At 39.3% G+C, this 15,435-nt stretch overlaps 1 protein-coding gene across 1 annotated transcript; it reads left to right on the top strand.

The window, feature by feature from the left end:
* Positions 1 to 5,892: 5,892 nt before the first annotated feature.
* Gabarapl1 (GABA type A receptor associated protein like 1) lies at positions 5,893 to 14,482 on the top strand. The gene is made up of 4 exons (XM_026410889.2): positions 5,893 to 6,264; positions 10,696 to 10,774; positions 11,760 to 11,878; positions 13,125 to 14,482. Exons 1-4 carry the CDS (start codon positions 6,175 to 6,177, stop codon positions 13,188 to 13,190), a joined length of 354 nt encoding a protein of 117 aa, XP_026266674.1. The 5' UTR covers positions 5,893 to 6,174; the 3' UTR covers positions 13,191 to 14,482.
* The last annotated feature ends 953 nt before the right edge of the window (positions 14,483 to 15,435 follow it).

Genomic DNA, 15,435 nt, shown 5'->3' with positions numbered 1-15,435 from the left:
TCTAGATGACATTATTTCTGTATCTTCTCATCTTCTTTCTTTTATGCATCTTTCACTTTGTGTCCAGATTTCCCTCCCTTTATAAGAATACCTGTTATATTAGATTAGGGTCTACTCTAATGACCTAACTACCGCCCCCCATATTAATGACCTAGTCTTTTTTTTTAGTTTACTTATTTATTTATTGTAACCAGTTAGACATTGCAGCGGAATGCTCTTCGATTCATTGTACACAAAGGGAGCACAGTTTTTGACTTCTCTGGTTGTACCCAAAGTAGGATCATACCATTCATTCAATCATACATGTACCAAGGGTAATGATGTATGCTTCATTCCACCATCTTCCCTACCCCCATGCACCTTCTCTGCTATGATCTAATCTTAATCTGCAAAGAGCCTGTTTCCAAAGAAGGTTACTTTCACCAGTACTGGGGTTAAGACTTCACAATCTTGGGCTGTGGCAGTATCTCAAATAGTAGCATGCTTGCCTAATATATATAAGGCCCTGATTTTGATCCCTAGTGCCTAATTCAACTTCTTTTTTGAGACAAGTTCAATATATCACAGATGTTTTAGTGAAGTTTCAGGAGACAAGAAAGCAAAATATATCTTTCTCATACACTAATCTTAAATCGGAAGTCTACCCTTTGCTTTGTTAACTACATCAAATTGCACTGCTTTAGTCTTTACTTTGAGTTGTGGGTCATCCACTGAGCTGAGGATATAATTTTAATATAATGTGCTGTTTTGTATTCCCTTAAAAGACTGTCAGTCACATGTAGCTATGAGAAGAGACAGAGGAGAAGCTCAGGAAAACAAAGTTGACTATACTCAGGAGTACTAGACACAGAAGGCATGGCATACCATACACAACCACAAGGAGAAGACACCAGAATGGTTAGGAGGTAGAAGACAGGAGCAAAGGAAGGATTCAACCAGAACGTACACTGGAGATTCTCTGGGAAAGACAAGGCAGGGCAAAGAAAACAGTTTAGGACTGGCTAGTTTAAATAATTTTCATGTGTTCTAAACTATAGGAGTGGTCCCTACTTGTCTGGTATGTGGCCCTGGAATGGTTAAGTTAGAAGAATGTTGTTGTACAGTCCAGATAGAGGAGGTATGGTACTAGGTTGGTCCGTTTGCCTGTCAAGGGAAGATCAAAGGAAACTCCTGGCTGAAACTTTTGCTATCTCTAAGAATTAGCCAGACCTGGAAAGGACAGAGTTTTTCCAGCCAAAATGCAAAGCTAATTCTTGATAAGCCATCAAAGAGTATGCAGTCTAAGGGGAGACCGTCTGAAACCAGGGACCTGAATACTATTACATTCCCTCAAACTCTGTATTTATCTATCACTGGTGATATATCTTGTTTCTCTGTCATCTTTTTTATCTCCCTTCTCTGATGACTGCATGAACCTAAAACATATAATATCACTGTAAGTCTCTGATCTCATATCATCTTCTGTCATCTGAATGTTTGTCTCTCCTGATTTGTATTTCAAAATCCCACCATCCCAAGATGATGATAATAGGAGATGGGGGTCTTTGGGAGATGATTTCCTCATGAGGGCAGAGCCCTTATAAATGGGATTAGAGGTCTTATAGAAGTCTGGGAGAAACCCATCATCCTTTCCTTATACCTGTGAGGTTCAAGTGAGATGACTGTTCCTGAAGAAATAGGCCTCAATAGACAATGAATCTGTTGGTGTCTTGATCTTGAACTTCCCAGTCTCTAGACTGTGATAAATAAATGTCTGTTGTTGCTAAAGTTTAAATATTGTTGGTCCTGAACACATGAAAGGGTTATATTAATGGTGTTAAAAGGGTTGGGAAAATGTATAGGTAGAGAGATAAATAGTAGCCAGATCATAAATACTCTATTTGTCTCCTGAGGCATTTGAACTTTCTCCAAACTATACAGAGAACTAATGACCATTGAATGATATGAGCAGAAATGACAGATGAAAATATGGCTTTATTACATTTATCGGCATTAATAATCTCTTTCTTGTCTAGAAGTGATGAGGACATCATTTCTAATCAACGAATTAGAAACAAATTCTTGTTAAAATGGTGGTTTTAAAGCATGTCCATGGATTCTTTAACATTTCCCTATTTAGAGGTAGAGTCTATAGTCCCTTCCTTTGAATATGGGCCAAACTATGTCATTACCTCTTGGAATAAAATAAGGCAAAAGTGTCACTAAGGAATTACAGTAGTCATCTTCCCATTACTATAACAAAATATCTGAGATAAAGAACTGTAAAGAGGAAAGGTTTATTTTGATTTATGGTTTTAGAGGTTTTAGTCCATGGCCAGATGGTGAGCGACAACATCAGGCTGCTCATATCATAGTGGCTAGAAAGCAAAGAGAGAGTGCAAGAGACTCAAGTCTTGCAGTTTGCTTCCAGGGCTCGTCTCCAGTGACTGAAGACCTTCTACTAAGCCTCACCTCCTAAAGGTTTCACTACCTTAGTTACCAGTGCCACAGGCTGGTGTCTAAGTCTTTAACACAGAGATTTGGGGGGGATATTCAATATCCAAACCATAGTAGTAGCTAAAAACATCAGGTTACACAGGGCCATGTGTTATTTCTTGGGAAATTTATTCACAAAGGTGGTAACTGCTATGAAAGAAAAATGGCTAGTTTAGGGCCACTATGTGAAAGGCCCTATGGTAAGAACATATATAGAGAGAGGTGATCAAGCAGCTCCTTCTGTTTAATCTTCCTAGACCAGTTACCAGAAGTGCTAGTGAAAAAAAACCTTCAAAGAAACCCTATCTCGTTTTTTATCTAACTAAAGAACCCAAGAAAATTGTATGACTGAGACCCATAACTCCAGATGTGTGAGCAAAAGAGATACTATTTTAAGACACTAATTTGAAGGGTTTATTATATAGCAATAGATAACCAGAACTATATGTCAAATCAGAAACAATGAAGACTAAAGTAATGTAATGGCAGTTGGGAATATAGCAAAATAGGCACAAATTATTAACAAAGGTCCACCCCTGTACAGTCCTACGGGCAAGAACCAGTCTCATCCTGATATTTGATTCTTGTTTTGTACACAATAGCCTATTTAAAAATTCAATTTAAATAATGAAATTCTTTGTTTAAATTTCAAGTATAGCAAGTGAATTTAGCACATGATTGCAAGTAACTGAATCTTTATCTATTATATATCTCTTTAGAGATCAAATCCACCAAAATTCTGGTTTTATTCATGTTTACACATGATAATATAAAATACTGGGAATAGTATAAAATTCCAAATAAAAGAAATCAGACTTATCTATGTGGCGAATTCTAGCTGTTTTCACATTCTAGTGCTTGACTGAGGAAATAAAAAGCATTTAGGGGCAACTGAGGAGAAATGATTATAAACTTTATATAACATTAAATAATTTGGGGAGATATTGATTTTTTTTAGGTGTAATAGTAATGTTATGATTATGTAGTAGCATGTTCACATTTGTAGGAGAAATATACTGAATTTTGGGGGTGAAGTTGAAGCCATATTTAAAGATAGGTAGTTAGTGTAGTTAGGTAAATCAGGTCTAATATGGAAATAAAATAAAAAATGAAGGCCGTATTGAGAATGGAGTCCAGGAAAAGGGGAACTGAAAATGTCCCCAGGGCCCAGAGCCCATCCCAAGGAAATATTAATGAAGCAGCTCCCAGCAAACTCCGAGATGCTAATCCAAAAGTCCTTCCTGCCCAGATTACTCCTTCAGCCCACCTGTCCCCCACCTTTTGGGCTTCCCACCTATATTCCATCACTGCAAGATAACAGAACTAAGGACAGGAATGCGGGAAAGCTGAAAGAAGACATTAGCTATAAAAGGGGAAAGACATCGCCCTTCCATGGATTCCACTTCTTGGGTCCCCTTCTTCTTCCAGGGAGAAGTCTTTTCTACTGTCCTTTAATAAAGCTTTTACTTCCCATTTAAACTTGCCTCCGAGTGCTTCTCTGGTGTTTTACTTCAGCATCAGGGAAGTAAGGACTCCTCACCTGGTAAACAGTGGTAACAAAGTGTCATAATATTTATAATTTACTATCATATGAAAAAAATCAAAATAGTGGGTAACATTGGTATTCATCAAACTAATCTTTGAAATTATCTATTTAAAAATATTCATAAAAGATTGGAAAAATTTTCCACTATTAAAAACATAAAAAAAAGACTATTACAAAAAAAATTTGAAAATGAGTTTTTTAAAATAGCATTTTTTCTGGTTGAAAAAGGAATTTTAAAATATTTTGCCTGAATGCATTAATTTACATAAGTAAACTAGCTTCTGTATAATATTTTAAATGCCATACTGAGAATAAAGATAAAATGCACACTTTGGAAATAGATTTTGTAATCTAATGTAAAGTATTAGTATTGGAAAAGTCTTGTGGCAGAAAGATTAATCAACGTTTCATTTCTAAATTATTTTTCATACTATAAACTGTTTTGTGCTGAAGTATCTTTAAACTAAAGGTTACAGGTAACCTTTCCAATGCTCTTAAATTTTAAATTTCCACCATAATTGACTTCAACTTGTTGTAAAGTTCTCCTTTGGAAGATTTAGCTCTCTATGGGTCAAAGTTAAAGTCAGTAACTAAGAATGCAACTATTAACAATTTGAAAAAAAGGTCTAAAAATTATAAACACATAATGTGATACAATAATTAATAATTTTTCATGTATTAAAAAAGGCTCAGAGATGCCACGGAGAATAATAAATTAACATTAAGAAGGGCAACTTTGCAATTCATTTTCCAGAGTTTCAATAATGAAACTTAGTTTCTTTTATTTTGTGGCTTTATTTTCTAAAACAGATACTGAGACACTGATCAAAGACAAGAGGTGCTGCTGTTGTCCAATATTTTTCAAAACCCACCTGAATTGCAAATGGCAAAGCAACCCTTCTACTCTGTATCTTTACCATTTCTGCTGCTGCCCTCCTCTTACAGATTCCAGGAATCACTGCCACTAGGACCAGGTGCAAAGGCCTTAGTCCTTTGGTTCTAGGAGGGAAACGGAGTTCCAGAGAAATGCCTTACCTCCCTCACCTACCCCACCACCTGGAATCTTTCATCAGCATTCCAGCTGCGTTCTCAATCCGCAGGAGGTCAGGTAACCAGTAAAACTATTTTTTTTTTTTTTTTATGAATTGTTGCAGGAGAGGAAAAGAAAATTTGGGCACCACAGTTAATCATCTAAAAGACTCGATGTTTTCATATCCAGAAGATAAGCTTAACTTCTAGGTAAACAGGGGAAAGCGAATCATGTCTACATTTGAACGTGCACGGTTACCACAGTAGTAGTCACTGATACCGTTTCCTTCTCTGAACCTTCATTACCCTTCATGCCCTTTGCTTTGCACACCCTTTCAAATTCCTGAGTCACGCTCTGTTTATGTTGCTGTTCTAAGAACAAATTGCAGCACCAACCCAAACAAAATGACGCCAATGTGGGGAGGGCGGGATCACGGAGGCCAGCCTAGCATTTTGGGACGCCAAGACGAGTGCAACCGAACCAGCAAAGGTCAAAATGCAAGCACGCGACGTCTCTACCAGAGGATCCCAGGAGGCCCGGTCGCTTTTCCCTCTACTTCGAATCCCAACCAGAGTTAGTGTCCTGTGTATTTGTTTTGGGCCCCAACCAAGAAACGCGAAGGAGAGGGAAGAAGACATTTTTAGAATGTTCTTTTGCTTTTAAAATGATCTTTAATGTCACAGCACCAATTCAAAACCAAATATAACTTAGTCTTGCTTTCAGTAGAGTCTATTTAGGAAAACTTTAGACACACACAGAATACAATGAAATAGAAAATAACCCTGTCTACCCCTGTCCTGCGGTGCCCAGGACGCCGGGGGCGGGGCAGAGGGCGGCGCGCTGTGACGTCACGGCACCGACGCGCTGCCCCTGTGTTTTTGTGTTCTCTGCTCTTCGGGAAAGCCTCCAGGATTTCTCTACTTGGCCAGCGCCCCCACCTCCAGGCCAAGGAGACCCGAAATCCCCTAACAAACGCTGGGCCAGATAGTACTGCGACGGGGGCCGTTTCTGGAGCGATTCTGAGAACAGTGACATTGGCAGAAGATAGCAAGACGCGACAGACGCAATCGCCGGCGAGGAAGGCAGGCCCTGTCCCAGGATCTTAGAAATCCTGCGGTCCATTATGAAGTTCCAGTATAAGGAGGACCATCCCTTTGAATATCGGAAAAAGGAAGGAGAAAAGATCCGGAAGAAATATCCGGACAGGGTCCCAGTGAGTACGCCGGGCGCGGGGGGGAGGAGGAGGGGAGAGGGGCTGGGCCGGGGCGCGGAGGAGGAAGTCGTGATGGCTGCCCCCAGACACCGGAGGGTCCCCGAGGGAGGGAGGTCCCAGAATCACTTAACCCCCAACGCCCTTCATATTACAAGGGTCCCTGGACCTTCTCACTGCGGACCGTTTTAAGTCCGCATCCCCAGGACCGGTACCCATCTTTAAAGGTGTCCGCATCTTGAGAGCGGAGCCTAAGCGTCGAGTGACTCAGCATATTCAGCACATGTGTAGGTTGAGATGTGCACCAAATTGGGCCGGTTTGTGCGAGAGTGACTCATTTGGGGGCAGATTCGCTACCTTTAAGAACGCACGAAAATGACTGATGCAGTGGGGTTTGCTCCCATCGATTTCTGCGTTGGATGGTTTCCTAGGTTAATTTTGGTCTTAATATTTTGGGGGCATGGAAGAAAAAAGATTCGGATGCCCAGATTCTTTCTTGTATTCGCTTAGGAATGGGGGCAGGGGAGCGCCACCAGACAGGCCCAGAAAACAAGGTCACGTTCTCCGCATAACAGCCTGCTAGCCTCACCATTCTTGGCTCCAACGCCAGGTGCGGTGGCCGCAGGCCTTCGCCCGATACTGAGTGTGGTCAAACTACCCAGACCCAGTGGCAGGAGTGAGGCATTTTCTTCTTAGATTTGGGCCCCGATTAAGTGGTCAAAACTAGTGCAGGCGGTAAGGAAGAAAGAAGAAATATTAGGTGTCTTTCAGCATCCGGGCGCTTTTCCCTTTCCTCCCCCCCCCCCCCCCACTTCCCTGTTTTTTTTTTTTTTTTTTTTTTCCCTAATGTAGACTGCGCAGCCAAATTGCAAGTGTGGTAGAGGGATCTAGGGCTACTGGATTTGGTTGATGGTGGAGCAGAGACCTTAAGGTTCTGCTCTGTATCTTCGAGCAGGGGCATTAGAATTAGTATTACCCGTAATTTAAAGGAATTATCTTGATTTTTTTTTCTTGACGGTTAGTTAGGTACTCTTTGGAATTCCTGTACAATCCTTTCTAACTTTATTGGCCTTTTAGCTACCAGAGGATGCCTTGCACTCCTTTTTCTATAAGGAGGAGGGGACATTAGGGCTCCGCTGCTCTCCAGGAATTACACACATAAGGGTTTTCTGCAGAAACTGTGGGGAGGTAACCCTTACCTGATACATGATCCTTCACAAATTACTTACTTGTTCTCTGGAACTTGGATAACTATTTTAAAGGTTTTTCTCAATTCAGTAATAACAGTCCCATTTTGAATAATAGTTCACAATTACAGCAAATTTTTATTAATACCACATGCCTTGCAGTATTTGATTGCTATCTTCATATTCATTTAATTCTCACACCATTATAATCCGTATTCTACAGATGAAGAATCTGAAACACAGGAAAATGCAATTATTTATTAAAAGTTTGGCATTGCTGGCCTGTGGTAGAAGCAGGAATTCCAACCTTGACTGTCATGCTTTGGGAGCCCTTACCCTCCATGCTGTATCATTTTAAAATTTCTAATGCAGTTTTATTAACCAGAATTAGTTAAATGTGCTCTGTATGCCTTTCACTTTGGAGTACTGAAAATACATAAACTGTTATTAACCTCAGGAGTTTATAGCATAGCCTGGTGCCAGTAAGGACTCTTAAGCAAAATGACTATCTTTTATTCTTCGGAACTTGCTAAGGACAAGTTCTATTACAGTAGCTTTGCATAAATCACAAACTCTTGACATGTACCTGTTTGTAACTCTACTTAAAATTCCCATATATTTTCTCAAAACAAAGCTCTTCAGATTTCATTCATCTGCATTCACCCAGGGTATTTAAACTATTCTAATCCTCTCTGTTTACCTGAGAATGGTTTGCTGTTACCTCCTGTGCTTCTATGATACTTTATAAGTAAGACCACTGCTAAGATATCATGGTCCCTCCAGTTATGCTTTAACTAGCCATGAGCCTCCCAACTGCTCATGACCTGCTCAGACCCTCTACTTGTGATGCAGGAAAAAGAGCTCTACTAATGGTAGAGGTATGTATGTTGTGTGTGCATGCACGCTGGGACTAAACCCAGGGCCTTGTGTATGGGATGTACACAATGTACACAATCCACCTTTGAACTATACCTCCGGCTCCAGATATTTGCTTTTAATTCTGTAACAGGAATTTGCTGTGTCTTTAGGCAGAACCCTTAATTAATCCTCCTTTGCTGAAGTGTCCTGTGTGCAGAATAGATTGTTAAACATTCTATTCTATTTAATGTTAAAACCCCACTCTTGGTTGCTCATACAACCTGAACTTAGCCCCAACAGTAGGTGTGCTTGTGCTTTAGGATGAGAGGAATTCATGGGATCTTAATAGCCACAATATATTGAAAACCTGCAGCAGCAGGACACTATTAGGAACAGGTTATCTATTAATATTTAAAAATTTGTTATTAGTACTATGGAGAGTTATCCACATTTTACCGATGAGGAAAACTGAGACCCAAAGTGTCAAAACATCTGATTCAGGATCTGTCACTGTGAGGAATAGAATTGATTTTCTAGAAACTTAAATATTTTCTGATCAACTAAGGCCTTACTTACTCTTTCTCTTCCTGTTTCTTCCTCTCTCCCAACACCCTCCCCGGCTCATGCCCCTAGTTGTCATTATAATCAGCTTTGTTGCTCTTGTCCTATCTCCTCCCTTTGTGGTTTCCATTTTTTTTCTTAATAGGAGCTGCCAGGTCTCAGAGCTCCTGTGAGGAGCTTGTGAGGAGCTCTGCCAGATCTCAGAGCACAATGTTAGGCTCCATCTGTTATGCTTTGATTTTTTTATAAACCGTGCTGTCTCCTGTCCATCCTTATTATTGGGCGTTTGGTAGTTTGTCTTTGAAGTCTTTCTTTTTAAAAAAATATTTATTCACAATACCTTTATTTCACTCATTTATTTTTTTATGTGGTGCTGAGGATCGAACCCAGGGTCCCGTGCGTGCGAGACAAGCACTCTACCACTGAGCCACAACCCCAGCCCCTCTTCTTTTTCTTTTTAATTTCTAGCTCATATCTGTATACCCTAGTTTTTATTTTTATTAATTTGTTTGCTTATGTATTTACCTTTTTGGTACTGGGCTTTGAACCCAAGGCCCAATGCAAGCTAAGCATATGCTCTACCACTGACCTACACCCCCAGCCTTCCAATTTTACAAAGCATTTCTACATAAAAATTATTAATTACTTAAGTTTATATCATATCAATACCATGAACTTGGAAGCTGTCTTTTACTCAATAGAATGCTGAGGCTCAAAGAGGTTGAATGACCTATTGAAGATCATTCAGGTACCAGGAATACCTTGTTCAGTATTTGTTTCTGCTTCATTTAAATTTTTCATACGTTCCATGTTTTATATCTGGAATGATTATATTTCCTAAACTAAAAAAATCTGGAATTAGTGGTTTTATATCAGATATTTTTGTATTTTATAAGTTTAAGTGTATAAAATAGTTTGATATTTGAATATCTTTGTTTTTTCTCTCAGGAAAAAAAAACATGATCTTCATAAAAGTTGAAGATATAAGTATTGTAGAAATACTTTAACGTAGACATTGAAAAGCCTCCTAATATAATCAGTATTGCCTAATGATTTAATGTATTGACATTCTGTTATAACGTGTCATTCATTATTTACTTTTTTCCTTTAATAGTGTCTTGAACATTTCTTTGCAGTCATTCTTAAAAATTTTGGCAAAGTATGATATTTAAACATAACCTGTTTGTGTTAATAACTTCTGTTACTAAAACAAATATTTGAAGTAATCAACTTAAAAGAGAAAATGTTTATTTTGGCCTATGGTTTCAGAGATTTTAAACCATGGTCAGTTGGCCCCATTGTTTTGGTCCTGTGGCAGCACAGGATTTATGGTGAAGCAAAACCATGCCCCTCATGGCTGGAGTGTGAAAGAGAAAAGGATTCCATAGTCCCCTTTTAGGACCACTCCTATGACTTGAACACTCCTACTTAGGCCCCACCTTTTTAAAGCTTTTGGCATCTCTCAGTAGTACCACAATAGAGAACAGGTCTTTAACACATGAGCCTTTAGAAGACATTTAAGTTCCAAACTGTAGCACTGTACCATTAATAAATGGCATTTTTAAAAAAGAATAAAACTAAGAAGTGATTAGAACCATCTGAGAAAACCCAGAAAATCTTCATTCTCTAATTAAATACCAGTGTCTTTTAGTGTCCCTTACAGATAACTCATAATTATTTAAAATCAAATACATGTTTATGTTGGGGGATTAAAAAGTTGATTAGGACTAGACAGTCTCACTTCCATCATTACAACTTGGATGTGGAAGGAAAAACACCATGTTGGGTTCTGTAGTTTTTCATTTCCACTTCCCTACTCTCCATCTAGGTCATTGTGGAGAAGGCTCCGAAAGCCAGGGTGCCTGATCTGGACAAGAGGAAGTACCTAGTGCCCTCTGACCTCACTGGTAATACTCTTTCCCTCCCCTGACCCTTCATTTCATGACAAAATATTCTTGGTCCTTATCACATGCATGAGAGATGAAGAAAGCATGTGGGATTTTCAGAGTTATCTGATTCAAAAATAACATAATAGTTCTGTCATCTCCAGTTCCCTATACCATTCCCCATCACCATGTCTTGTTTGATTTAATTACAGCCAAGCAAAAAACTTTAAAGAAGAGATCAGACATTCATCATTTAGACTGCTCTTAAAATTAAGCCTCGTTATTGTAATAGCAATTCATTCCCAAAAGAAAATCAGCCCATTTCTTAGTAGTATTAAATTTTAGGAAATTCTGAACTAAATACCTTATCACCTAATGGTAATTTTATACAGGTTTTATAAATTGTTTTTGGAATCATATGAATATATTCACTCTCTATCATGAGACTTAATGGAATACCCACTGCATCCAAGATACACTGGAGATATTTCCTTAGGTACATTTGATCTAGAATTAATACATTCAAATTGACCTTCTAGAACTTTCTCAGCATTTTCAGGAAGAGGTTAGTTATTGAACCTATTCATTGTCCTAACACTGAATATCTGTGCTGTGATTACCAGAGTCCAGTGGAACTCTATCATTACTTTGTCTAAAGTTGCAAGTGGGGGGATGGAAAGGGATTTTAAGTCAGTTTTAGATCATAATGAGAAGGTTTTGGTCTATATATGCACAGTATTCCCTCAGACTGAGGGGAAATACTAGCATTAGGTCTGCAATTGAGCAATGAGAAATAATTCCACTGTGGTGTGCCAGGATCTACATAGGCTCTTTAAGTTTCACTTTTTGTTACTAAAGCTCTTAGAAAGTATTTCGCTCTGTTCAGATGATATATAAATGTGATACTTAACTCTAGAAAATTAAAATAGAAATTTTTTTCTGGTACTTATCTTTCTACTAATTCTTTGTTTTCTTCTTGCCCCTTTTTTCCTTTTCCTTTATTCAGTTGGCCAGTTCTACTTCTTAATCCGGAAGAGGATCCACCTGAGACCTGAGGACGCCTTATTCTTCTTTGTCAACAACACTATCCCTCCTACTAGTGCTACCATGGGCCAGCTGTATGAGGTAATGGTTCTGGTCAAAACAATAACAGTCTGGCATCCGCTAGCTTTTGTTCCAGTGTATGTTGATAACACACCTGAGAAGTAGAGCAGGAGGTGTTATTTATCAGGATCCTCTTACACATGGCAGTGTAAGGCTCTGCAGATGAGAGACCACTTGTCCTTCAGTGATTGAGCACCCTACTAGATATAATCCTTTTGAATTCTTCTCTGTCTTTCTTGACCATAGTGTTTTAATCTGGATCACTTTTATTGAAGCAGCAGTAAATTGCTCCTGATAGAAAAAACTTGAAAAGTGTCTACCCTTCACAATTCCTGTTATTCTTGTTGGTAAAATATCATTTGTGAGAGAACTATGTATTTCAACCCCAGTTTATTATGTTATTTCCATTTACCAACATATTGGGCAAACAAACTCTGAAGCTAAAATCCTCAAACTGAAGCGGAATCTTCACAGTTTATTTCCATATAAACTCTGAAGAGTTTCTTAGGACAACCACATAGGGAAGATTTTCTTAAACTAAGAGCATGGAGGAGATTTATCATTATCTGGACACAGATAAAATTTAAAATTAAGACAAAGTCTTTAAATTTATTCACTTGCCTTAACAGATAAATTTAGTGTTATATGTGATTTGGTTGATTTAATGGCAAATGGTCAGAATCTAGTTTTAAGAAAAACTACAGTAAAGGACATTATACTGGGGATACAACCCAAGATTGTAACTATATTATTCCTTGAAGGGTTTCACACAGACTTCCTTCTCATGTGCTCTGTTAATTAATCATATGAACATTTAATAAACACTGGCCTAACCTTTATTCCCTAGCATATGTTCCCTCTGAAAATATATTCCACATTTGGTATCTTCATTCTTTTTACTAGAATTAGCTTTTTAAGGGTCATCATCTTCATATCCTGTGACCTGTGTGTATTCTTTTCTCCATCAAGACTTTTTTGTTTGTGAAGTAGAGCTCAAAGTTGAATTCTAACTAACTGGTGTCTCTGTCTTTGTTGTTGACTTTTTCTTTTACTCCTGTTGGTTTTACTCCTGTTGGTTTGGAACCCAGGGCCTCCCACATGCCAGGCAAGGGCTCAACCACTGTGCTGTATGCCCTGCCCTTTTCCTGTTTTTAATAGGAGTTAATGATAACTTTCATACTTAATTTAGAAGGTTGTGTGAGGCTCGGAATTCTAAGGATGATGAACGTGGATGTTTTCTAAACTGTCATCTTATCTTTTCCCCTAGGACAACCATGAGGAAGACTATTTTCTGTATGTGGCCTACAGTGATGAGAGTGTCTATGGGAAGTGAGTGGCAGAAGCCCAGCAGATGGGAGCACCTGGACTTGGGGGTAGGGGAGGGGTGCGAGTGGGGCTTGGGGGAAGAGAGGGAAGGCTCCCACCGTGGAGGAAACAGAAGGTGAAGACATCCGGAAACATTACACTACACACACTGTCATATTTTCACATGCTCAATTGATGTTTTTTGCTGTTTCTTCGGCCCAAGGAGAAAGTATGTCAGAACAGAGCTGTTGAATTGACATTGACAGAGGAATGGGGATGACATAATTTCACAGCAGTGCTGAGAATTTTTGTGCAATTTTATAGGAGGTGGGCAGGTTGAGGCCCAAAATGAATGCAGTCCAGCAACAGCTCCCATCTCTTTGGGCAGAAATTTCATTTTTTTTTTTTTTTTTTTTTTTGACATTTACATAAGATGGGTAGGGAAAGGGAAACAGGAATGCTTTAGGACTTGTGGTAGTGGACCATACCTGGGGACCAAAATTATCCACTATAATGGAAGATTTGTAGCCCCTGATCTCTCCTATTTTTCCACTTCCACCCCACACTCCCATCCTCATCTCACACACAGATGTCACAGTATCACCCTGGTGGTGGCAGTAGATATCTACACATATACTTAGATGGAGCTCTTTCACCTTTGGAAAATATAGGGCAGGCATGAAGGTGGTTATGATTATGAAGTAGCTTTGAATGCTTTAAACTGGAATTGAATGAGCATTGAGCATCTCTGACTAATTTGCTCTTTCTCTGGTACCCCTTATCCCACACCTATCTTGGAATTTCATGAGCCTCAGGCATTTCTAGTTACAAGCTAAAGACAGTCTTTTAGCATTTCATTAGTATTTTCCATGTACTGGGAAAGAGGTGTCTTCCATATGGAGGGGGCAGATAGAGGAAAGATAGATTATCTTCACCTCCCATTCATCCAGAATTCTTGCTCCCCTGCTGCTGCCCCTTCAGTCTCACAGGCACTGGAATGCTATGTGATGGTCAGCTGCTTTCCTCCTTCAGTTTTCATCCACTGCAGCTGCTAATTAGAAGAGTTCCAGAGGGATGGCTTAGTAATTCGTGGGGATTTTATTGATTTTTTTTTTTTTTCCATTTTGGGGTTCTGTGGGGTGGGGGCTGGGGAGCAGGAATTGCACTCAGACATGACATTTCAGTTCATCTCTGCTGATGATAAGGATTCTTCCTGTTGGGAAATTTGTGTTGTCTATTCTGTCAGCTACAGGTTCTTGTATAATGAAGTCACTGCTGTCAGGCCAAGGAAATAAAATAATTGCTTATCTTAAAAATATACCCTGAATTCAGAAATGTTGCCTTTATTGGGTATGCGTTTGAATAGACAGCGTTTGTTCTTTGAAAAAAAACTTTGAGTGGGGGTGACTGTTAGTGAATACTCACATAGGGTCAGGTGCATGTTTTCTTAGCTCTCTACTGACCAGGTAGTTGCTATCTGAGGGTGAGTGTTATGTGAGGCAGTGTGCCTGGTGCCGTGGTGATGTGTACACAATTTTCTCCTCTGCAGATAAGTGCTGTGTCACTGTTTTTCTGTAAGCTGAGTTGAAAGACTGCCTGCATTAGAGTATTGGGATGGGATAGGGTTGTCCTAATTACAAATGAAGATGTCTGGGCCTCGTCCCAGATTTAGCTGACTCAGAATCACAGCGTAGGTGTCTAATTTTGAACAATTTCCTCATGATTCTGCTGCACACTGAAGTTTGCTCTCTGCACCAGGCTCTGCTGGAAGTTCCAACCACGCTTTATTGTTTTCCACTACAGTTTGGACCATATAAGGCCACTATCTCCCAGAACAACAGATAGCAATAAGTAAGGCTCCTGGCATCAGAACAAGTTTGGTATCTTCTGACCATCTCAGAGTCTTTTGTTCATTGAGAAACTAGTATTTGGATCTGTGGGTGTACTATGGGGGTGCAAGTTGTATGAGAGAACAAACAACTGCAAAATGAGTAGAAACTCCGTTCAAAGAACCTGAAACCCAATTCTAACTTTCCTTGATCTCTTGGCAACTGTATCCCCAGATGGTATCTTCCTCTGTAGAGTTTTAAGGAATATAACAAAGTTACCAAAAAGGAAGTAAGAATTAATAGAAGAGCCATGGCAGGATTATACCACCCACCAAGCCATGCCGGATATATTGCTTGGGAAAGTTAAGTCAGGATGGAGAGGAAAAGAAGCAGCTCAAACCCAGAAGGCACCACATAATTTTTCAGAAAATGAAAAGCTCTGTG

The sequence above is a fragment of the Urocitellus parryii genome, chromosome 5, assembly GCF_045843805.1.
Source record: "Urocitellus parryii isolate mUroPar1 chromosome 5, mUroPar1.hap1, whole genome shotgun sequence".
Classification (NCBI taxonomy): Eukaryota; Metazoa; Chordata; class Mammalia; order Rodentia; family Sciuridae; genus Urocitellus; species Urocitellus parryii.
Note: the sequence above shows the minus strand (reverse complement) of the source record. Positions and strands in the feature narration are given on the sequence as shown.

What these genes read in the sequence shown, in the direction of transcription:
- Gabarapl1 (XM_026410889.2), top strand. Translation starts at nt 6,175, where the DNA reads ATGAAGTTCCAGTATAAGGAGGACCATCCCTTTGAATATCGGAAAAAG. An exon ending in AATATCCGGACAGGGTCCCA is followed by an intron (nt 6,265 to 10,695) that starts GTGAGTACGCCG and finishes CTCTCCATCTAG; the next exon opens with GTCATTGTGGAGAAGGCTCC. An exon ending in CCATGGGCCAGCTGTATGAG is followed by an intron (nt 11,879 to 13,124) that starts GTAATGGTTCTG and finishes CTTTTCCCCTAG; the next exon opens with GACAACCATGAGGAAGACTA.